General features: G+C 53.4%; 1 protein-coding gene across 3 annotated transcripts; it reads left to right on the forward strand.

Moving 5' to 3' along the window:
- The first annotated feature begins 3820 nt into the window (after window positions 1-3820).
- Window positions 3821-22101, forward strand: SERPINF1 (serpin family F member 1). Of its 3 annotated transcripts, none has more exons than XR_012425111.1 (8): window positions 3821-3874; window positions 9274-9365; window positions 13891-14089; window positions 15594-15749; window positions 16459-16662; window positions 19518-20458; window positions 20500-21302; window positions 21723-22101. XR_012425111.1 is itself a non-coding variant. In XM_074018202.1 (8 exons), exons 5-8 carry the CDS (start codon window positions 16581-16583, stop codon window positions 21980-21982), a joined length of 696 nt encoding a protein of 231 aa, XP_073874303.1. In that variant the 5' UTR covers window positions 3821-3874; window positions 9274-9365; window positions 13891-14089; window positions 15425-15749; window positions 16459-16580; the 3' UTR covers window positions 21983-22101. The 3 variants fall into 3 exon arrangements, 2 of the variants coding, with proteins under 2 accessions (XP_073874303.1, XP_045231609.2); XM_074018202.1 differs by having other exon boundaries at window positions 15425-15749; window positions 19518-19660; window positions 21092-21302; XM_045375674.2 differs by having other exon boundaries at window positions 19518-19660; window positions 21092-21302.
- The last annotated feature ends 1608 nt before the right edge of the window (window positions 22102-23709 follow it).

Genomic DNA, 23709 nt, shown 5'->3' on the forward strand with positions numbered 1-23709 from the left:
CCAGCACCGTGGGAGGCCGAGGAGGGCGGATTATAAGGTCAGGAGTTTGAGACCATCCGGGTCAACATGGTGAAACCCCGTCTCTACTAAAAATACAAAAATGTAGCCAGGTGTGGTGTGCGTGCCTGTAGTCCCAGCTACTCGGGGAGGCTGAGGCAGGAGAATTGATTGAACCAGGGAGGCAGAGGTTGTAGTGAACCGAGATCATGCCATGTGCTCCAGCCTGGTTGACATGAGTGAGACTCCGTCTCAAAAATAAACAAAAAAGCCGAGAGCAGTGACTCACGCCTGTAATCCTAGCACTTTGGGAAGCCAAGCCAGGCGGATCACGAGGTCAGGAGATCAAGACCATCCTGGCTAACACGGTGAAACCCCGTCTCTACTAAAAATACGAAAAATTAGCCGGGTGAGGTGGCGGGCGCCTGTAGTCCCAGTCACTCAGGAGGCTGAGACAGGAGAATAGCGTGAACACGGGAGGCGGAGGTTGCAGTGAGCCAAGATCGCGCCACTGCACTCCAGCCTGGGCGACAGAGTCAGACTCCGTCTCAAAATAAATAAATAAATAAAACAAAAAAACAGTCACGGAAGTGATGGAAATTGCCTAAGGGGAGATGTAGAAGAAAAGAGGTCCCAGGATCGCCAGCAGAGGAGGCAGAAAAGGTAAGGTGTGTGAGGTGGCAGAAAAAGGGGAGAGTGTGGACAGTGAGGGTTTCAAGAAGGAGGAACTCTCTACTGCCCCCTGCCAAGGACGGAGGTGTCCACTGCCAGTTGACACGAGGTCACCCATGAACTTGGTGACAGGAATTTCAGTGGAGAAGTGGGCACAGACACAAGCCTGGGGTTGGAGGAAATGGGAGCCAAGGCAGCATAGACATTAGAGGAAGCTGCTCCTATCAGAGCGGCTCTGAGGGAGCACCGAGAAATGGGCAGTGGCTTTAGGGGATGTGGTGTCAAGGAAGTGTCTCTTAAAGAAGTGGGGGGGTCAGGTGCGGTGGCTCACGCCTGTAATCCCAGCACTTTGGGAGGCCGAGGCAGGCAGATCATGAGGTCAGGAGATCAAGACCATCCTGGCCAACATGGTGAAACCCCCGTCTCTAGTAAAAATACAAAAAAGTTTCTGGGTGTGGTGGCTCACGCCTGTAATCCCAGCACTTTGGGAGGCTGAGGCGGGCAGATCACTTGAGGTCAGGAGTTCGAGACCAGCCTGGCCAACATGGTGAACCATCATCTCTAATGAAAATACAAAAATTAGCCAGGAGTAGTGGCACGTGCCTGTAATCCCAGCTACTCAGGAGGCTGAGGCAGGAGAATCACTTGAATCCGGGAGGCAGAGGTAGCAGTGAGCCAAGATGGTGCCTTTGCACTCTAGCCTGGGAGACAGAGCGAGACTCCATCTCAAAAACAAAAAAAAAGAAAGCGCGGAATGGAGGATGTTTGAAGGCTGAGGAAGGATCCTTGAGGGCCGGACACGCTGACCCTGCAGGAGAGGACACATTCTTCTCACAGGGGTCGGACAAAAGAGAAATCTTTATAATTGATGATTTTAAGATTTTTATTTATTATTCTTTTTTTTTTTTTGTGGTGGCTCACCCCTGTAATCCCAGAACTTTGGGAGGCCGAGGCAGGCAATCACCTAAGGTCAGGACTTCAAGGCCAGCCTGGCCTATATGGTGAAACCCTGTCTGTACCAAAAAAAAAAAATTAGCCGGGCGTGGTGGCGGACTCCTGTAATCCCAGCTACTCCGGAGGCTGAGGCAGGAGAATCACTTGAACCCGGGAGGCAGAGGTTGCAGTGAGCTGGGATTGCATCACTGCACTCCAGCCTGGGCCACAGAGCAAGGCTCTGTCTCAAAACAAAAAAGAAAGAAAAAAAAAAAAAAGCTAATACAAATACACATATACAATAGGCAAAACTGTAATATTTTATTTTATTATTATTATTTTTTTAGTAGAGACGGTTCACCATGTTGGTTAGGCTGGTCTCAAACTCCTGACCTCAGGTGATCCGCCCGCCGTGGTCTCCCAGTTGTTAGGATTACAGGCATGAGTCACCACGCCCGGCCTAAAATTGTAAACATTTTAGAAGAAAGTATAGATGAATCCCTGTGTGATCTCGGGGAAGAAGATATTTTTTTTAAAGATACCAAAAGAAGCACAAATTAGAAAAGATTGAAAATGTTGGCATTAAAATTTAAAAACGTGTTTCCATGAAAAGATACCATAAAACAAGCTTGTGTCACCCACGACCCACAGGCTGCACGAGGCCCAGGATGGCTTTGCATGCAGCTCAACACAAATTCGTGAACTTTCTTAAAACATTATGAGATTGTTTTGAGATTTTGCTTTGTTTTGCTTTTTGTTTTTTTTAGCTTATCAGGTATCATTAGTGTTAGTGTATTTTATGTGTGGTCCAGGACAATTCTTCTTCCAGGGTGTCTCAGGGGAGCCAAAAGATTGGACACCCCGCCATAAAAATGAAAAGACAAGCCTCACACTGGGAGAAAATATTTGCAACACAGAAAACCGACAAAGAAGATTCCTAGCTGCAATCCAGAGAGGACTCAATCAACGAGAAAAAGAAAAACAGCAGAAAAACAGGCCCAGGTAGTTCACACAAGGAGAATCCTAAGTGGCCAAGAAACTATGAAAATACCTTTTATCCTCACTAGTAATCAAGGAAATGCAAATTAAAACCATAAGGACAGGACATCTATTTCACGCTCATCAGATTGGCAAAATTTAAATGTCTGACAACATGCCAAGCATTGGTGAGGATATAAACAACGAATCTAGCTGGGCGTGCTTGTGCGTGCCTGTAATCCCAGCTACTCGGGAGGCTGAGGCAGGAGAACTTCTTGAGCCCGGGAGGCAGAGGTTGCAGTGAGCTGAGATCACACTACTGCACTCCAGCCTGGGTGACAGAGGGAGACTCCATCTGAAAAAAAAAAAAAAAAAAAAGCAGTGTGATACATTGACCTAAGTAAGGTTTAAGAACATGCAAACTGATATTATATATCACTTAGGGACAAAAACTTACATGGTAAAAGTAAAAAATGCATGAAAATAATAAAAATCAAATTCAAGATGGCGGTTATGGTGATACGGGAAGAATTGAGGAGGAAATAGAAGGTTGTCACTATACTGAGAATTTTTTTTTCTTTTTTCTTTTAATTTTGAGATGGAGTCTCGCTCTGTTGCCCAGGCTGGAGTGCAGTGGTGTGATCTCGGCTCACTGTAAGCTCCGCCTCCTGGGTTCACGCCATTCTCCTGCTTCAGCCTCCCGAGTAGCTGGGACTACAGGTGCGTCCCATCACGCCCGGCTAATTTTGTTTGTATTTTTAGTAGAGACGGGGTTTCACCATGTTGGCTAGGCTGGTCTGGAACTCCTGACCTCGGGTGATCCACCCGCCTCGGTCTCCCGAAGTGCTGGGATTACAAGCGTGAGCCACTGTGCCCAGGTTTGTTTGTATGTTTAGGTGAGACGGGGTTTCTCCATGCTGGCCATGCTGGTCTTGAACTCCTGACCTCAGGTGATCCACCTGCCCTCTGTCTCCCAAAGTGCTGGGATTACAGGTGTGAGCCCCTGCGCCTGGCCCCTTAAGGAAAATCTAAAGGAAGAGGAAGGTGTGTAAATGTGTGTGCCTTGGGGATAAGGGACAGCTGCAGCAGTGGGTTAAAGTTAACGCGAGACAGTGATGCAATCTCAGAATCCAAATTGAGTGCAGGTCGCTTTAAGAAAGGAGTAGCTGTAATCTGAAGCCTGCTGGACGCTGGATTAGAAGGCAGCAAAAAAAGCTCTTGTGCTGGCTGGAGCCCCCTCAGTGTGCAGGCTTGGTGGGACTAGGCTGGGTGTGGAGCTGCAGCGTATCCACAGGTAAAGCAGCTCCCTGGCTGCTCTGATGCCAGGGACGACGGGAGAGGCTTCCCTGGGCTCGGGGGACAGGGGAGAGGCAGGGGCACTCGAGGGAGCAGAAAAGAGGGGTGCAAGGGAGAGGAAATGGGGAGACAGCAGCCCCTGCAGTTTGGGCACAAGGATGAGTGGATGAGAGAGGGCAGAGGGAGTGGGGGGTGGGGGGACAAGGCCGAAGGCCAGGATCCCGTGATCCCCAAATCCCACTGCACCGACGGAAGAGGTTGGAAAGGCTTTTGAATGAAGTGAGGCCGGACGTGGGGAGGAAGGGGGAGCTAAGCTGCTGGGTTGGGTCTGAGCAGCACCCCAAAGGGACTGGAGCCTGAGGGAAGGAGGCTCCGGGGAGCTGCTCCCACCAAAGGCAGTCAGGAAGGCGGCCGCCCTGCAGCCCAGCCCTGGCCCCTGCTCCCTGGCCTCCCTGCTACTTTTTCAAGAATCAGCTGGTGCTGACTGCTAAGGCAATTTCCCAGCACAACCAAACCGCTGGCCTCGGCGCCCTGGCTGAGGGCTGGGATGGAGGACAGCTGGGTCCTTCTAGCCAGCCCCCACCCACTCTCTTTGGCCAAGCTGTGAGTCAAGGCTGGGAGACCAATGAGGTTGTGGCCTCTGGCAGATATTGTCCACTATTTAGCCCGGCAGGTGTATAGGGCCTGGGGGCCCAGCTGCGGTGCTGGAGGGAAAGGCCGTCCGTTCTGGGGTGCACCCTTTCTGCTGCCTGTGGCAAGCCACCCAGAGGGGCGGATCTAAGCAGGATTGGCAGAAACGCCACCCCGTCCGGCGCAGGCCTCCCACCCGGCGTTAGCTAACCCGGCGTTAGCCCCCGGCTTCCGTGGGGCCGTGGGGTTGGGGGGCAGGGAGTCCTATTCTTGGGGCTGCTGTTTCTGCGGTGTGGGGAAGTGTGACTCCACGGCACCCGGGGCTGACTCACTCAGGTTCTAAAACTTCAGGAAACATTGTCTGGGGCTGGGTCACTATGGGTGGGCCAGGGAGGACCCCTCAGAATCCCCTCCACAGAGCCAGGGGAGGGGGAGGTGCCCTTCCCCACACTATCTCCGGGGCCCACCGCCCTGTGGCTTGAAGGCCCTGCGGTTCTGGGAAGAGGCGGCGGCGGCTGTGGAGGGTGTTTGTCTCCTAACTGGGTTTAATCTGAAACACATGTATTGGCTTGAGTTGATCCGCCTAACTTGGAGGCAAGATCACAAAAATCCCAGTTTCTGTGTTCCTTGATGTGGGCAATTTGTCAGAAAATAAGGCCTGACCTTGGCCCAGCAGGGAGGGTATCTACTGCTCCCTGAGCCCTCCCCCGCCTGCTAGGACAGGAGTGGGGCTTGGATACTGCCCTTTGAACAGGATGGCATCATTGCCTGTGGCCGCAGCCAGCCAGCGGTCGCCTGCTCAGCCCAGGAAACACCACCGTGGACAGGGCATTGGGTGTGCGCTGAGGGGCGCCCGTGTAGACCCCCACGCTCTGCCCTCTCACTGCCCTTGTAGGGTTTTCTTTTTTTTTTTTTTTTTTTTTTTTTTTTTTGAGACGGAGTCTCGCTCTGTCGCCCAGGCTGGAGTGCAGTGGCGCGATCTCGGCTCACTGCAAGCTCCGCCTCCCGGGTTCACGCCATTCTCCTGCCTCAGCCTCCCGAGTAGCTGGGACTACAGGCGCCCACAACCGCGCCCGGCTAATTTTTTGTATTTTTAGTAGAGACGGGGTTTCACTGTGGTCTCGATCTCCTGACCTTGTGATCCGCCCGCCTCGGCCTCCCAAAGTGCTGGGATTACAGGCGTGAGCCACCGCGCCCGGCTCCTTGTAGGGTTTTCAATCATCTGTCCTCTTCCCTTATCCAGATGGCCTGAAGTGGAGGTTTCAGACTTGCCCTTAATCCTCCCGGTCCCTGTGTCTAGCTGGGGGCCACCTTTGGACCCGGGTCTCTTCCTTGCCAGGCTGCCTCACCTCACCTCCGCCTACCCACATTGTGACAGTCATCTGTGACCTGATCTGGGGTTTGGGCTTAGATTCTGTAAGGACTGAGACTAAAGTCCCTCCTTCATTTGAATTGTGACTTTCGTTTCCTTAAATACTATGCCAGGAGAATGGCCAGGGGTGGTGGCTCACGCCTGTAATCCTGGCACTTCGGGATGCTGGCAGATCACCTGAGGTCAGGATTCAAGACCAGCCTGGCTAACATGGTGAAACCCCATCTCTACTAAAACAAAAATTAACCAGGTGTGGTGGCGGGCACCTGTCATCCCAGCTACTCAGGAGACTGAGGCAGGAGAATCGCTTGAACCCGGGAGGTGGAAGTCGCAGCGAGCTGAGATCGCGCCACTGCACTCCAGCCTGGGCGACAAGAGTGAAACTGTCTCAAAAAAAATATTAATAAACTATGCCGGGATGAGCCTGTCTTCTCCCTTAATTTCTTACTTGGGCCAGAGGAACTAGAGATGACAACTTCTCTCTAGCCTTGCCTCCTGTGTACCTCACTGAATTTTTGGTCTCTAATAAACCAGTCTGGGCCGGGCGCGGTGGCTCACGCCTGTAATCCCAGCACTTTGGGAGGCCGAGACGGGCGGATCACGAGGTCAGGAGATCGAGACCATCCGGCTAACACGGTGAAACCCCGTCTCTGCTAAAAAAATAATACAAAAAACTAGCTGGGCGAGGTGGCGGCGCCTGTAGTCCCAGCTACTCGGGAGGCTGAGGCAGGAGAATGGCGGGAACCCGGGAGGCGGAGCTTGCAGTGAGCTGAGATCCGGCCACTGCACTCCAGCCTGGGCGACAGAGCGAGACCCCGTCTCAAAAAAAAAAAAAAAAATAAATAAATAAAAAATAAAATAAAATAAAATAAACCAGTCTGGAGAGGCTCAGGGCAGGCAGGCTCCTGGCAGCTGCCTGGGGCTGGCCCGAGGTGGGTGGAGACAGGCTGGATGGGGGTGAGGACTCTGTCTTGCGTTGCAGAAAGCTTTTCCTGTTGTCTACACGAAGGCTTTCTCCCTGCATGTCAGGGCAGCCACGTGCCAGAGCAGCTGGCTGGGAACGCGGGGGTCTGCGGGGCTCTCACTGGAGGCGGGGTTTAGAAAGAAGGCCAGGCGGCTTCCTCTGCCAGTCCCGCCTTAAGCTGAGTAAACTCAAAGGCAGTCTTCTTTCACCTCCCACGATATTGTCCAGTGGATTATCAGATTTAATTTTAAGGACTAGAGCCAACAATCACACAATATCTTCCCTAATTTTCTGATCCAGTTTGTTCTGGGAAGTCGAAAAGTACGTGTGCTGTGTGGGTGGATGTTTGTGTATGTAAACGGATAATGAAGGATGATGTGTAGGGGGCCAGGGCAGGGGAGCCAAAGTCATTTAGAGTCTACATTTTTTTTTTTTTTTTGAGATGGAGTCTCACTCTGTTGCCCAGGCTGGAGTGCAGTGGCACGATCTCGGCTCACTGCAACCTCTGCCTCCTGGATTCAAGCAATTCTCCTGCCTCAGCCTCCCAAGTAGCTGGGATTACAGGGGCCTGCCACCATGTCCAGTTAATTTTTTTGTATTTTTAGTAGAGACAGGTTTCCCTGTGTTGCCCAGGATGGTCTCTGTCAGGCCTCTGAGCCCAAGCCAAGCCATGGCATCCCCTGTGACTCCCACGTATATGCCCAGATGGCCTGAAGTAACTGAAGAATCACAAAAGAAGTGCCAATGCCCTGCCTCGCCTTAACTGATGACATTCCACCACAAAAGAAGTGAAAATGGCCCGTCCTTGCGTTAAGCGATGACATTACCTTGTGAAATTCCTTTTCCTGGCTCAAAAGGCTCCCCCACTGAGCACCTTGTGACCCCCACTCCTGCCCGCCAGAGAACAACCCCCCTTTGACTGTAATTTTCCTTTACCTACCCAAATCCTACAAAACGGCCCCACCCTTATCTCCCTTTGCTGACTCTCTTTTCGGACTCAGCCCGCCTGCACCCAGGTGATTAAAAAGCTTTATTGCTCACACAAAGCCTGTTTGGTGGTCTCTTCACATGGACGCGCATGACAGTCTCCAACCCCTGACCTCAAGTCATTCACCCACCTTAGCCTCCCAAAGTGCTGGGATTACAGGCGTGAGCCACTGCACTCGGTAGTTGTTTTATTTTAATAGTAGGTTATTTTATTTCCATTTTACAAGAGAAAAAATGGTGATTTGGAGAGCTACAAAGACACAGCACTGAGACCATGTGTGGTGGCATGCGCCTGCAGTCCCAGCTACTCAGGAGGCTGAGGCAGGAGGATCACATGAGGTCAGGAGTTCCGGGCTGTGCTGTGGTTGTGCCTGTGAATAGCCACTACACTCCAGCCTGGGCACCATAGCAACACTTTGTCTCCAAAAAAAAAGACACAGAATGGAAATGTGAACCCAGGCTCTCTGACCCTAGGCCCTGCACTCCTGACCATGGGAGGAAGAGCTCCTGAAAGGGAATTCTGGGAGAAGGGAATGAGCCTCCTTGTGAGGCCACAGGTTTTAGGCCAGAGAATTCCAAAGAGAGTTTGAGAATGTGGAGGGACGGCAGGTGCCGGACTGGGTGCCTCTGCTTGGTACCCGGAGATTCCACGGAGGAGATCTGGGTTCTGCCCCGTTCTCCTGGGAGAGGTCGCTCCAGGTCTTATTACCGGAGCGGGTTGGCTGCCTCCAGGGCAAAGCCTTAGTGTACATTTGTGCTGGGCCATACTCCACGTGGAGAAGCCCTGCTGGGGCTGGGGCCCCTCTGCTCTGGATCTTTAAAAGGTTCAGGGGCCGGGTGTGATGGCTCCCGCCTATAACCCTAGCAGTTCGGGAGGCTGGGGCGGGCGGATAAGCTGAGGTCGGGAGTTCGAGACAAGCCTGGTGAACATGGTGAAACCCCATTGCTACTAAAATACAAAAAATTAGCTGGGCGTGGTGGCACACGCCTGTAATCCCAGCTACTCGAGAGGTTGAGGTGGGAGAATCCAGGAGGCCGAGGTTGCATTGAGCCCAGATCGCTCCATTGCACTTCAGCCTGGGCGACAGAGCCAGACTCTGCCTGAAAAAATAAAATAATAAATAAATAAATAAATAAGTAAAAGCCTTAGGTTTAAAGGAGGGTCCCCGGACGCAGACAATGGAAAAAAACCACAAGCTTACGGTATGACTGTGGGCCCTGAGGCAGGGGGAGGGGCGGGAGAACCTTGCTGGGAGGGATGAGCCTTCAAGCGGAGGGTCCACTTCTGGGAGAATGGGGGGCTGGGAGGTGGTTGCTGCCGCGGGTGAGGGAAAGCACCTAGCTCTGCCCATCCCCTGGGCCCTGGCTGGGGTGGCCAGGAAGGGGTAGCGGGGCAGTGCAGTGGGGGAGGAGAGCGGCCTGCTGCCTCGTGCTTTTCTTGCAGGCCCCAGGATGCAGGCCCTGGTGCTATTCCTCTGCTTTGCAGCTCTCCTCGGGCACAGCAGCTGCCAGAGCCTCGCCAGCGGCCCGGAGGAGGTCAGTCGGCGGTTGGGGACGGCGCGGTCGGCGGGTGGGGACGGCGTGGTCAGCATTCCCAGCCCCTCCTTGGCAGGCAGCACGGGAGACGGGGCCGGGAACCAGGACCCAGGTTCCAGGCCAGGCTCCGGCCTTTATTTCTCCAGGGCTGGAGTTTCTCCAGCGGCAAAACAGAGAGAGCATGTCTCGCCTCGCCTTTCAGGGGACAGAGTGGGGACAAGAATAAGATCCCAAAAAAGTAAAAATCCAAAGCACTTTAACAAGTCCAGGGCTGCCCCCCGAGTAAAAATGTTGTCTTGGCCGGGCGCGGTGGCTCACACCTGTCATCCCAGGACTTTGGGAGGCCAAGGTGGGTGGATCACTTGAGGCCAGGAGTTCAAGACCAGCTTGGCCAACATGGAGAAACGCCGTCTCTACTGAAAATACAAAGATTAGCCGGGTGTGATGGCACATGCCTGTAATTCCAGCTACTCGGGAGGCTGAGGCAGGAGGATCAGTTGAACCTGGGAGGTGGAGGTTGCAGTAAGCTGAGATGGTGCCCTTGCCCTACTCTAGCCTGGGCGACAGAGTGAGACTCTGTCTCAAAAAAACAAAAAAACTTTTTATTTTTTTTGAGATGGAGTTTCACTCTTGTTGCCCAGGCTGGAGTGCAATATTGCGATCTCAGCTCACTGCAACATCCGCCTCCCAGGTTCATGCCATTCTCCTGCTTCAGCCTCCCGAGTAGCTGGGATTACAGGCATGTGCCACCATGCCCAGGTCATTTGTATTTTTAGTAGAGACAGGGTTTCTCCATGTTGGTCAGGCTGGTCTTGAACTCCGGATCTCAAGTGATTCGCCCGCCTTGGCCTCCCAAAGTGCTGGGATGACAGGCGTGAGCCACGGTGCCCGGCCATTACCTTTTCTCGTTACCTTGTCTTCCTAGTGGGGGCTCCACTGAGCAGGTCATGTTCCCACACATTGGTTCGGATACTGACCAGGCTGTGGCAGGGAGCGAGGGTATGGACTGACCTCTCTCCTGCCCAGAAAGGGCACAGCTGGGTTGCCAAGGCAGATACAGGCACATGGAGGGAAGCCTGGGCCATGCCATATGAGTGTTACGGGGTGAGTGTTGGGGGTGGCCCACCCTTGAGGGACAAGAGCAGCTGGGCATCTTGGCAAGAGCCCTGGACTTTTGTGAGGTCGGAGTATGAATTCTGAGCCTCCCTCCTCCTAGTTTTGTGACCCTAGAAAACCCTTACCTCGGTCTCTGCTTCCCTGCCTATGAAATGGGATAAAAATATTCATTCTACAGGGCATGTGGCCACCCATTCATTTCTCATCTACCAAACACCTACTCGACAGGTGCTGGCAATGGACGCAAATAAAAAAGACTCAGTTCCGGGCACAGTGGCTCACGCCTGTCATCCCAGCAGCGTGGGAGACCGAGCAGGAGGATTGTTTGAGTCCAGGAGTTTGAGACCAGCATGGGCAACATAGTGAGATCCCTGTCTCTACAAAAAAGCAAAAATTACCAGGCGTGGTGGCACGTGCCTGTGGTACTACCTACTTGAGAATCTGAGGTGGGAGGATCACATGAGCCCAGGAGATTAAGACTGCAGTGAGGGGCCGGGTGCGGCGACTCATGCCTGTAATCCCAGCACTTTGGGAGGCCGAGGCAGGCGGATCACGAGGTCAGGAGATCGAGACCATCCTGGCTAACACAGGGAAACCCCGTCTCTACTAAAAATACAAAAAATTAGCTGGGTGTGGTGGCAGGCACCTGTAGTCCCAGCTACTCGGGAGGCTGAGGCAGGAGAATGGCGTGAACCCGGGAGGCGGAGCTTGCAGTGAGCCGAGATCGTGCCACTGCACTCCAGCCTGGGCGACAGAGTGAGACTCCATCTCAAAAAAAAAAAAAAAGAGGCCGGGCGCGGTGGCTCAAGCCTGTAATCCCAGCACTTTGGGAGGCCGAGACGGGCGGATCATGAGGTCAGGAGATCGAGACCATCCTGGCTAACACAATGAAACCCCGTCTCCACTAAAAATACAAAAAAAATTAGCCGGGCGTGGTGGCGGCGCCTGTAGTCCCAGCTACTCGGGAGGCTGAGGCAGGAGAATGGCGGGAACCCGGGAGGCGGAGCTTGCAGTGAGCCGAGATCGCGCCACTGCACTCCAGCCTGGGCGACAGAGCGAGACTCCGCCTCAAAAAAAAAAAAAAAAAAAAAAAAAAAAAAGAAAAAAGAAAAACTCAGTTCTTTTTTCTTTTCTTTTTTTTTTTTTTTTTTTGTTTTGTTTTGTTTTGTTTTGTTTTTGTTTTTTGAGACGGAGTCTCGCTCTGTCGCCCAGGCTGGAGTGCAGTGGCGCGATCTCGGCTCACTGCAAGCTCCGCCTCCCGGGTTCCCGCCATTCTCCTGCCTCAGCCTCCTGAGTAGCTGGGACTACAGGCGCCCGCCACCGCGCCCGGCTAATTTTTTGTATTTTTAGTAGAGACGGGGTTTCACCGTGGTCTCGATCTCCTGACCTTGTGATCCGCCCGCCTCGGCCTCCCAAAGTGCTGGGATTACAGGCGTGAGCCACCGCGCCCGGCCTTTTTTTTTTTTTTTCTGAGACGGAGTCTTCGCTCTGTCGCCCAGGCTGGAGTGCAGTGGCCGGATCTCAGCTCACTGCAAGCTCCGCCTCCCGGGTTCGGGCCATTCTCCTGTCTCAGCCTCCTGAGTAGCTGGGACTACAGGCGCCCGCCACCTCGCCCGGCTAGTTTTTTGTATTTTTTAGTAGAGACGGGGTTTCACCGTGTTAGCCAGGATGGTCTCGATCTCCTGACCTAGTGATCCGCCCGTCTCGGCCTCCCAAAGTGCTGGGATTACAGACTTGAGCCACCGCGCCCGGCCCTCAGTTCTTTTTTCTAACTTTCTTGTTTTAGAGACAGAGTCTCACTCACTCCACCACCCAAGCTGGAGTACAGTGGTACAATCTTGGCTCACTGCAACCTTGGCCTCCCGGGTTCAACCAATTCTCATGCCTCAGCCTCCCAAGTAGCTGGGACCACAGGCACATGCCACCACGCCCTGCTAATTTTTTGGGTATTTTTTAGTAGAGATGGGGCCTCACCATGTTGCTCAGGCTGGTCTCAAACTCCTGAGGTCAAGTGATCAGTCTTCCTTGGCCTCCCAAAGGGCTGGGATTACAGGCATGAGCCATCGCACCTGGCTCCCAATTTTTTTTTTTTTTGAGACAGAGTCTCGCTCTGCCGCCCAGGCTGGAGTGCAGTGGCGTGATCTTGGCTCACTGCAAGCTCCGCCTCCCGGGTTCACGCCATTCTCCTGCCTCAGCCTCCTGAGTAGCTGGGACTACAGGCGCCCACCACCTCGCCCGGCTAGTTTTTTTGTATTTTTTAGTAGAGACGGGGTTTCACTGTGTCAGCCAGGATGGTCTCGATCTCCTGACCTCGTGATCCGCCCGTCTCGGCCTCCCAAAGTGCTGGGATTACAGGCTTGAGCCACCGCGCCCGGCCTGGCTCCCAATTTTTATTTTTATATTTATTTATTTATTGAGACAGGGTCTCACTCTGTCACCCAGGCTAGAGTACAGTGGCACAATCTCAGCTCACTACAACCTCTGCCTCCCAGGTTCAAGCAATTCTCATTCCTCAGCCTCCCAAGTAGCTAGGATTACAGGCGCCCGCCACCATGACCAGTTAATTTTTTTGTATTCTTAGTAGAGACGGGTTTCACCGTGTTGCCCAGGATGGTCTTGAATTCCTGACCTCAAGTGATTCACCCACCTCAGCCTCCCAAAATGCTGGGATTATAGGTGTGAGCCACTTGGCTGACAGTGTTGTTTTTTTTTTTTTTTTTGAGACGGAGTCTCGCTCTGTCGCCCAGGCTGGAGTGCAGTGACCGGATCTCGGCTCACTGCAAGCTCTGCCTCCCAGGTTCACGCCATTCTCCTGCCTCAGCCTCCCGAGTAGCTGGGACTACAGGCGCCCGCCACCATGCCTGGCTAATTTTTTGTATTTTTAGTACAGACAGGGTTTCACCGTGTTAGCCAGAATGGTCTTGATCTCCTGATCTCGTGATCCGCCCGCCTGGGCCTCCCAAAGTGCTGGGATTACAGGCGTGAGCCACCGCGCCCGGCCCCTGTGACCCACTTTTTAAAAACTGTCAGCCGGCTGGGCACGGTGGCGCATGCATATTATCCCAGCCAACTGGGAAGCTAAGGCAGGAGAATCGCTTGAACCGGGGAGGTGGAGCTTGCAGTGAGCCGAGATTGCCCCGCTGCCCTCCAGCCTGGGCGACAGAGTGAGACTCTGTCTCAAATAAAAAAACCAGCGAATCTCTCTTCTGCGCCGTCTCCCCGCAGAGAGCTCATGCATGATCGGGGAGGAAAACTCATTCCAGTTTTAGGCCAAACACAAAAAAATTAGGAAGGACAGCCCCAAGGGGCCAGAACCACCACCCTACACAAAGCCACACGGAGACAGTCGGTCGCTGTGCGTCTCCGCGGGTCCCTGAACTCAAACCCAAGACTTCCCGTCTCCTGCCAGGGCTCCCCAGACCCCGACAGCACAGGAGCGCTGGTGGAGGAGGAGGATCCTTTCTTCAAAGTCCCGGTGAACAAGCTGGCAGCGGCTGTCTCCAACTTTGGCTATGACCTGTACCGGGTGCGGTCCAGCATGAGCCCCACGACCAACGTGCTCCTGTCTCCTCTCAGTGTGGCCACGGCCCTCTCGGCGCTCTCGCTGGGTGAGTGCTCAGAGGCAGGAAGCCCCAGACAGACCTGGAGAGGGCCCCTGTGGCCTGTGGGTAAACGTGGCTGACTTTATTGACATTGGAGCTCAGGGAGGGGTGAAGTAGCACTGAGGGCCTGGCCTGGGGGTCCCAGCCATGTAAGCAAGAGCTCGGGCTGCACACACACGATTCCCCAGCTCCCCCGGCCCCGGGGTCCCAGCCATGCAGGTGGGAACTCGGGCTATATATATATATATATATATATACACACACACACATACACACACACGCACACAGATTCCCCAGCTCCCCCGGCCAGCTCCCCAGCCCGGGGGTCCCAGCTGTGCAGGTGGGAACTCGGGCTATACACACACACACACACACACACACACACACACACACGCACACACAGAATCCCCAGCTCCCCTGGCCCTGCAGGCGGGAACTGGGGCTACACACACACACACACACACACACACACACAGATTCCCCAGCCTGGGGGTCCCAGCCATGCAGGTGGGAACTCGGGCTACACACACACACACACACACACACACACACACGATTCCCCAGCTCCCCAGCCTGCAGGCGGGAACTGGGGCTACACACACACACTCACACAGATTCCCCAGCCCCGGGGGTCCCAGCCATGCAGGCGGGAACTCGGGCTACACACACACACACACACACACACACACACACACACACACACACACACACGATTCCCCAGCTCCCCAGCCTGGGGGTCCCAGCGTACTTGGCCTCAGGGGTCGCTGACTGACACGGTGACTTCAAGGCACATTCTTGCATTCCTTAACCAACCTGGTGCGGTGCTATAGCCGTTAGCGTGAGTTCCGGGGATATAACTGCAAACAGGCAGGTGCGGGCTTGCCCTCACTGAGCACACAGCTGGGTTCACAGGGGAAGCTAGTATCAGGTAACTACAGAATAGTCTTTTTTTTTTTTTTCCCTGAGACGGAGTCTCGCTGTGTCACCCAGGCTGGAGTGCAGTGGTTCGATCTCAGCTCACTGCAACCTCTGCCTCCCAGGTTCAAGGAATTCTCCTGCCTCAGCCTCCAGAGTAGCTGGGACAGGCGCCTGCCACCATGCCCAGCTAATATTTGTATTTTTAGTAGAGACGGGGTTTCTCCATGTTGCCTAGACTGGTCTCAAACTCCTGGGCTCAAGCGATCCACCCGCCTCGGCCTCCCAAAGTGCCGGGATTATAGGCATGAGCCGCTGTGCCCGGCCAGAATAGTCTTAAGGGCTGTGATGGGAGAAGCACAGGGACTGGTGCCCCTCATTCCCTCACTCCCACCTTCCAGACCTGACGCCTTTAACCTACTTCAGGAAAATCTCTAAGGATGAAAATTCCTTGGCCACCTAGATGGTCTTGAAGATCAACCTACTTGGGCTCTCAGCAGACAAAAAAGATGAGTATAGTATCTGTGTTCCGGGAGGGGGCTTGATTTGGGCCCTGGGGTGCAGTTATTGACGTCCACATCCTTGTCTCTGGCAGGAGCGGAGCAGCGAACGGAATCCGTCATTCACCGGGCTCTCTACTATGACCTGATCAGCAGCCCAGACATCCACGGCACCTACAAGGAGCTCCTTGGCACGGTCACCGCCCCCCAGAAAAACCTCAAGAGTGCCTCCCGGATCGTCTTTGAGAAGAGTAAGTCAGATTTGCGGCCCGAGCTGCCTGAGGAATGTGGGCTCCATGCTGCAGACTGGGGGTTCTCTCTTTTTTTTTTTTTTTTGAGACGGAGTCTCGCTGTGTCGCCCTGGCTGGAGGGCAGTGGCCAGATCTCCACTCACTGCAAGCTCCGCCTCCCGGGTTCACGCCATTCTCCTGCCTCAGCCTCCCGAGTAGCTGGGACTATAGGCGCCCGCCACCACGCCTGGCTAGTTTTTTGTATTTTTTAGTAGAGACGGGGTTTCACCGTGTTAGCCAGGATGGTCTTGATCTCCTGACCTCGTGATCCGGCCGCCTCGGCCTCCCAAAGTGCTGGGATTACAGGCGTGAGCCACCGTGCCCGGCCAACTTGGGGTTCTTTCTGAACAACAGATCATATATGCTCAGGCCCAGCCTGGCACTGGTGGGGGAGGAAAGGTCCGTGAACCCAGAGAGGATCAGAAAGAGGAAGTGGGCTGCAGGAGATGGTGGGAGGGGCAGGGAGGGCAGTGGCACGATGTGGGGATCTGCTGCCCCCTGGCCAGTGCCTGGGGATGCCAGCAGAAGTCCTGGCAAGTCACAAGAAGAGGCTGGGCGGGAAGTCAGGGCCTGCTGAGCGGTAAACCAGAACCCGAGCCTGGCAGGCTCTTGAAGATGGGATGCTGGTCGTTGAGTCGCACACGCTAACCTCTGCTCCGCCTCTTCTCAGAGCTGCGCATAAAATCCAGCTTTGTGGCACCCCTGGAAAAGTCATATGGGACCAGGCCCAGAGTCCTGACGGGCAACCCTCGCTTGGACCTGCAGGAGATCAACAACTGGGTGCAGGCCCAGATGAAAGGGAAGCTCGCCAGGTCCACGAAGGAACTGCCCGATGAGATCAGTATTCTCCTTCTCAGTGTGGCGTACTTCAAGGGTGAGCGCGTCTCCACTTCTTTATTTTATTGTATTTTGACGGAGTCTTACTCTGTAGCCCTAGCTGGAGTGCGGTGGTGCGATCTCAGCTCAGTGCAACCTCTGCCTCCCAGGTTCAAGCGATTCTTGTGCTTCAGCCTCCCGAGTAGCTGGGATTATAGGCGTGCACCACCACGCCCGGCTAATTTTTTGTATTTTAGTAGAGACGGGGTTTCACCATGTTGGCCAGGCTGGTCTCGAACTCCTGAGCTCAGGTGATCTGCCCGCCTCAGCCTCCCAAAGTGCTGGGATTACAGGCACGAGCCATCGCACCCGGCCCTTTTAAATTTATTTTTAAGAGAGGGTGTCGCTATGATGCCCAGGCTGGTCTCGAACTCCTGAGCTCAGGTGATCTGCCCACCTCGGCCTCCCAAAGTGCTGGGATTACCATGTCCAACTTTCCACTTCTTTTTTGACCAAGGGTGGGTGGCAGGCGTCAGAGGGGGCTTGGAAAGGGGAGGTGTCAGAGACCTTGCCCAGCATGGGGGCTGGGGTACGGCTGGGGGAGGATCTGGGAACTGCACTCACCTGGAGCTTATCTGCTTGTCATCAAATCCAGGCCAAGGTATGAATGTCTATAGAGAGTCAGAGACTTGTGGAGACAGAAGAGCAGAGAGGGAGAAAGAATGAACAGTGGGCCTGTTTGGGGCTTTCCTGGCCTTTGAATCAGACAAGATGTATTTATTTATTTTTTTAAGATGGAGTCTCATTCTGTTGCCCAGCCTGGAGTGCAGTGGTGCGATCTTGGCTCACTACAGCCTCCCTACCTCCCAGGTTCAAGCGATTCTCCTGCCTCAGCCTCCTGAGTAGCTGAGATTACAGGTGCCCGCCACCACGCCTGGCTAATTTTTGTATTTTCAGTAGAGATGGGGGTTTCGCCATGTTGGCCAGGCTGGTCTTAAACTCCTGACCTCAGGTGATCCACCCACCTCGGCCTCCCGAAGTGCTGGGATTACAGGCGTGAACCACTGTGCTGGCCGAATCAGACAAGGTTTAAATTCCACCTCCGCCTGTACTAGCTGAGGAACTGTGCACTCATTTCGCAACCTTTCCGGGCCTATGTTCTCACCTTCAACGTGACGATAATACACCTACTTCATAGACACCTTTTTATGTTGTCTCCAAGTTTTACAACAACTCTAGTTCTGTACCCAAGACATGGCAGGTGACCAACGACATCCTTCTAGGCTGTGGTTATGTGTTTGGAGATCGTTCCACAGGCCTAGTGCGGGGCCAGCCCCGTTCAGATAAGGCCTTGTGGGGTGGCATGGGGCAGGGGGCCACCCTCTCCCTTAAAATGCTTTGTAACTGTCGGCGGGGCGCAGTGGCTCACGCCTGTCATCCCAGCACTTTGGGAGGCCGAGGCGGGCGGATCACGAGGTCCGAGATTGAGACCATCCTGGCTAACATGGTGAAACCCCATCTCTACTAAAAATACACATAAATAAATAAATAAATAAGTCAGGGGTGGCGGTGGACGCCTGTAGTCCCAGCTACTCGGGAGGCTGAGGCAGGCGAATGGCGTGAACCCGGGAGGCGGAGCTTGCAGTGAGCTGAGATCCGGCCACTGCACTCCAGCCTGGGCAACAGAGCGAGACTCCGTCTCAAAAAAAAAAAAAAAAAAAAAAAAAAAGAAACGCTTTGTAACTGTCTGAGGCACCAGCAAGAGCGGCCCCCAGCCTGCAGAAAATCCGAATGGCTTCCTACGTCAAGCACTGATCTCTAGTGTGTGAGAGAACAGCTCTGGATCCAGATACTATAGGTCACATTAAGCTAGAGGAGCTTGGCCATCAGCTGGCTTCGAGCGTCAGCCAGTGACTTCACCTCTTTGGCTTCGGCCCGTTTTCAGCTGCGAGAGGGCATGATCCAGGGGACCTCAGAGGTCTCTTCCAGCTCGGACCGTCTTTGACTGTCGCCCACAGACACTGCCGTAGGAGTGCACACCAGTTTACTTTTCTTTCTTTTGTTTTTGAGACGGAGTTTTGCTCTTTTTGGCCAGGCTGGAGTGCTGTGGCGTGATCTTGGCTCACTGCAACCTCTGGCTCCCGGGTTCAAGCGATTCTCCCGCCTCGGCCTCCCGAGTAGCTGGGATTACAGGCACCCACCACTGCGCCCAGCTAATTTTTGTATTTTTAGTAGAGGCAGGGTTTCACCATGTTGGCCAGGCTAGTCTCAAACTCCTGACCTTAGATGATCCACCCACCTCAGCCTCCCAAAGTGCTGGGATTACAGACGTGAGGCACCACACCTGGCCATTTTTGTATTTTTAGTAGAGACGGGGTTTTGCCATGTCGGCCAGGCTGGTCTCAAACTCCTGACCTCAAGTGATCTGCCCACCTTGGCCTCCCAAAGTGCTGGGACAACAGGCGTGAGTCACCACGCCCGGCCATTTTTATATTTTTAGTACAGTGTTTTTTCATGTTGGCTAGGCTGGTCTCAAACTCCTGACCTCAAGTGATCCATCCACCCCGGCCTCCCAATATGCTGGGATTACAGGTGTGAGTCCACCGCGCCTGGCCACCAGTTTACTTTTCTTGCAGGCTATCACAGAATGTGTACAATCCAGAGAGCCTAATCAGCCAAATCAACGTCTCGCCATTGGAGTTTGCTGGTGAAGGGTACTTGGGGTCCTGGAAATAACTGTGGGGTCCAAACCACACACACTGAGACAGGCCTATTCCCTGAGGCATCAGAGCCCCTGACGGCTAAGCTCCCTTAAGTCAGGCAATTTTCAACAATGCGCTTTGGGGACACAGCATGGTGCCACCGTCTTTCTGGTCTCCTGGGGCTCAGACTATGTCATTCATTTCATTCCAGGGCAGTGGGTAACAAAGTTTGACCCCAGAAAGACTTCCCTCGAGGACTTCTACTTGGATGAAGAGAGGACCGTGAGGGTCCCCATGATGTCAGACCCTAAGGCTATTTTACGCTATGGCTTGGATTCGGATCTCAGCTGCAAGGTCCGTAGGGGTAGGGGCAATGTGGGTGATGGGTGGAGGCAGAGGACAGAGAAGCAAAACAGGGGAGTGGGAATAAAACGACCTGTGAGATCTGACAGCTGTCTACGTTTCGCCTGCTGTTTGACTTTGAGCAGGTTAATAACATCTCTGAGCCTTTCCTCTTCTTAAGATGGGGAAGGCGATTGTTATCAACACTTATCCTCCCAGGGTTTGTTAGAAGGATGAGTAAGGTAATGTGAAACGGGCCCTCAGATTGGGTGCCCAAATGTTAGTTCTCTTTCTTTCCTTCAGACTCCTATTTCTAGAATTTAAAGCCAGACTTTGAAAAATAATGACAAACTCCAAATTGTTGGCATTCTTTTTTTTTTTTTTTGAGACAGTCTTGCTCTGTCTCCCAGGCTGCAGTGCAGTGGCATGATCTTGGCTCACCGCAACCTCTGCCCTGTCGAGTTCAAGCAATTCTCCTGCCTCAGCCTCCCTAGTAGCTGGGATTATAGGCACCTGCCAGCACGCCTGGCTAATTTTGTATTTTTAGTAGAGACAGGGTTTCACCATGTTGCCCAGGCTGGTCTCGAACTCCTGACCTCAGGTGATTCGCCCGCCTCGGCCTCCTAAAGTGCTGGGATTCCAGGCGTGAGCCACCGCGCTCAGCCAATCGTTGGCATTCTAAGGCTTTCCGTGTACCTGACTTCTTTTAGTTGTAAGTCTGTAACTGTTAACCTTTGTTGGGTCATGGCCATCACATGGGATCTCTGGGAATCTGACGACAGTGCCTCAAACCAGGGAGAGCACTGCCAGGTGTACACACACATTTCGGAAACCCGGGAGAGCACTGCCAGGTGTACACACACATTTCGGAAACCCGGGAGAGCACTGCCAGGTGTACACACACGTTTCTATCAACGATTGCAGGAGACTCTTGGGACCCTGACACCATCTGTTCCATGGACTGTAGGTTGAGAGCCTCTGTTCAAAGGATGCTTTTGCTCTTCGTGGGTAGATGGGGTGGAGCCTCCAAGCCCTCTTACGGCCCCTTCGGTATTCCTATCCCCGGTTCTCCCTGTCTTAGTCTAGCGCTCTCTACCTAACAAATGATCAGTCAATGTTGGCAGATAGACTTTGGGAGAAAATAAAGACCTGAAATTCAATTCTAGCTCCTTAAACCACAGGAGAACATTCTTTCAGCAGATAACTTCAGTTGGTATTAGGCCAAGGTAAGAAAGGCCAACAGCCTCCTCTCTGAAGAAATCTCAGGCAATGGCTTGCTGCCAGAAAGCTCGAACCTAGAGGGGGATTGTTAAATAGCTGAGGGGCTGGGGGAAGGACAAGGCCAGGGCCCCGCCACGGGAGAGGAAGACAGCTCCCGGCTATGTCTGTCCCCGGCTTCTGGCCTCTAAAGGACTAACCCATGTGCTTTCTCACCTGTCTCAGATTGCCCAGCTGCCTTTGACCGGAAGCATGAGTATCATCTTCTTCCTGCCCCTCAAAGTGACCCAGAATTTGACCCTGATAGAGGAGAGCCTCACCTCCGAGTTCATTCACGACATAGACCGGGAACTGAAGACGGTGCAGGCGGTCCTGACCCTCCCCAAGCTGAAGCTAAGTTACGAAGGCGAAGTCACCAAGTCGCTACAGGAGACGAGTATGTCTGGAGACCCTTTTGCTTTTGGTGGGTGGGGCGGGCCGGGGTCTTCGGGACTTCCACCTTGCTGAGCAGAACTCAGGGCTCCACGGCCTTGCAGGGGCCGTGCATGATTCCTTAATCCTCGTCCTGCCTGCCTTCTCTCATCAGGCTCATTCCTCAGCCTCACGAGCAGACCTCCTTCACAGGCGCTCATGACACTGCCTCTCAAGACGAGTCTGTCTGACCTGTTTTCTCATCTTGACCTAACTTGCTAAGTGCTCCTGGGCAAGTTGCTCCACCCTTGGCCAGCTCGGAGCTCTTGAGGCGTCCCAGAAAGTCAGCAGTGGCGCGCCATCCCAGCTTGCTTGCAACTGGATCCCTTGGTCGGGGTGTCGGGGAAGGCAGGGTTTTAACGGAAATCTCTCTCCATCTCTACAGAGCTGCAGTCTTTGTTTGATTCACCAGACTTTAGCAAGATCACAGGCAAACCCATCAAGCTGACTCAAGTGGAACACCGGGCCGGCTTCGAGTGGAACGAGGATGGGGCGGGAGCCACCCCCAGCCCGGGGCTGCAGCCTGCGCACCTCACCTTCCTGCTGGACTATCACCTTAACCAGCCTTTCATCTTCGTCCTGAGGGACACGGACACAGGGGCCCTTCTCTTCATTGGCAAGATTCTGGACCCCAGAGGCACCTAATACCCTGTTTAACATTCCAGTGCCCTAGAAGGGAACCCTAGAGGGACAGCAGATTCCACAGGACACAAAGCTGCTCCCGTAAGGTTTCAATGCATACAATAAAAGAGCTTTATCCTTAACTTGCTACTTTGTTCCTCCTATTTTGAGCTATGCTAAGTATCATATGAAGAGAAACTGCTCTTTAGGAGGTGGTCCTCTGCTTCTAGCCTGGTTTTATCTAAACGCTGCAGAAAGTCACCGTTTATAAGAACTTTAAGGTACCTGTGTTGGATAATGCAGGGACAGCTCTGCTCTGGGGGTGTTTCAGTACTAGGATCTGTGATCCTCCCGGGAGGCCATTTCCTGCCCCCATAATCACTGAAGCACGCTTGTAAACAACACACGGAGAGATGAGAGAGGCCATCTGTAACTTAAGGAAACTGTTATTTTATAAATCATTTAAAGAAAGCTTTCAAGGACACAGTAAATAGACCCGATATGTAAAGATTCTAAACATATTCTTTGTAAGGAGGTATGCCTATTTTACAAAGTACAGCCGGGTGTGGTGGCTCACGGCTGTAATCCCAGCATTTTGGGAGGCCGAGGCGGGCGGGTCACCTGAGGTTGGGAGTTCGAGACCAACCTGATCAACATGGACAAACCCCGTCTCTACTAAAAATACAAAATTAGCAGGGTGTGGTGGCGCATGCCCATAATCCCAGCTAGTCGGGAGGCTGAGGCAGGAGAATCGCTTGAACCTGGGAGGTGGAGGTTGCAGTGAGCCAAGATCATGCCATTGCACGCCAGCCTGGGTGACAAGAGTGAGCCTCCATCTCAAAAAACAACAACAAAAAACCCAAAGTATAACTGGGCTTTTTTTTTTTTTTTTTTTTTGAGACGGAGTCTCGCTCTGCCGCCCAGGCTGGAGTGCAGTGGCCGGATCTCAGCTCACTGCAGGCTCCGCCTCCCGGGTTCACGCAATTCTCCTGCCTCAGCCTCCCCAGTAGCTGGGACTACAGGCGCCCGCCACCTCGCCCGGCTAGTTTTTTTTGTATTTTTTAGTAGAGACGGGGTTTCACCGTGTCAGCCAGGATGGTCTCGATCTCCTGACCTCGTGATCCGCCCGCCTCGGCCTCCCAAAGTGCTGGGATTACAGGCTTGAGCCACCGCGCCTGGCCAACTGGGCTTTTTGAGGAACATGAAACATGCCCAGTGTTTGAAGTAGAATAACTACCGAACTGTCCACAGGACTAAACTTTTTTTTTTTTCTTGAAAAAGCTCTACCAAAAAAATCACTGTCCTCTCCCTTGCCACAGAGTATTAGACAGGAGGAGAAATGATATTCTGGGGCCCTTCGTTCTACAGATGTTTGAGTGCTAATTGTATTCCAGATTCCCAAAAAGCTATTGCCAGGTATCTCTGGGGCTACTGATTTCCTGATCATAATACAACGGCCACTGACGGGCACTTCTTGGGCACGCTCAGGGTGGGGAAGCTCTGAGCAGCGGCGTGGATCTGGCATTCTTTTCCACGAATGCACCTGAGCTACTTGGTCACCAGTGGTAACACAGCAACCAGGGTTCCGACCTAGGGAACCCCGTACCCTTCTGACTGGAATGGGGTTGGACTCTTGCTACACATCCTGGTGGAAGGGAGCGGCCATCCCTACCCTTGGTCTCTTAAAATCTAAACCACAAACAGCAACGAATCCCCTGCCGCCCCCGGTTCTCATACAGTCTGTATTCGAC

Source organism: Macaca fascicularis, chromosome 16 (assembly GCF_037993035.2).
Source record: "Macaca fascicularis isolate 582-1 chromosome 16, T2T-MFA8v1.1".
In the NCBI taxonomy this organism is placed as follows: Eukaryota; Metazoa; Chordata; class Mammalia; order Primates; family Cercopithecidae; genus Macaca; species Macaca fascicularis.

Coding starts and splice junctions, on each gene's coding strand:
- SERPINF1 (XM_045375674.2), top strand. CDS start 9,282: ATGCAGGCCCTGGTGCTATTCCTCTGCTTTGCAGCTCTCCTCGGGCAC. Junction 16,663..19,517: donor CAGTGTGGCGTACTTCAAGG/GTGAGCGCGTCT, acceptor ATTTCATTCCAG/GGCAGTGGGTAACAAAGTTT. Junction 19,661..21,091: donor ATTCGGATCTCAGCTGCAAG/GTCCGTAGGGGT, acceptor CACCTGTCTCAG/ATTGCCCAGCTGCCTTTGAC.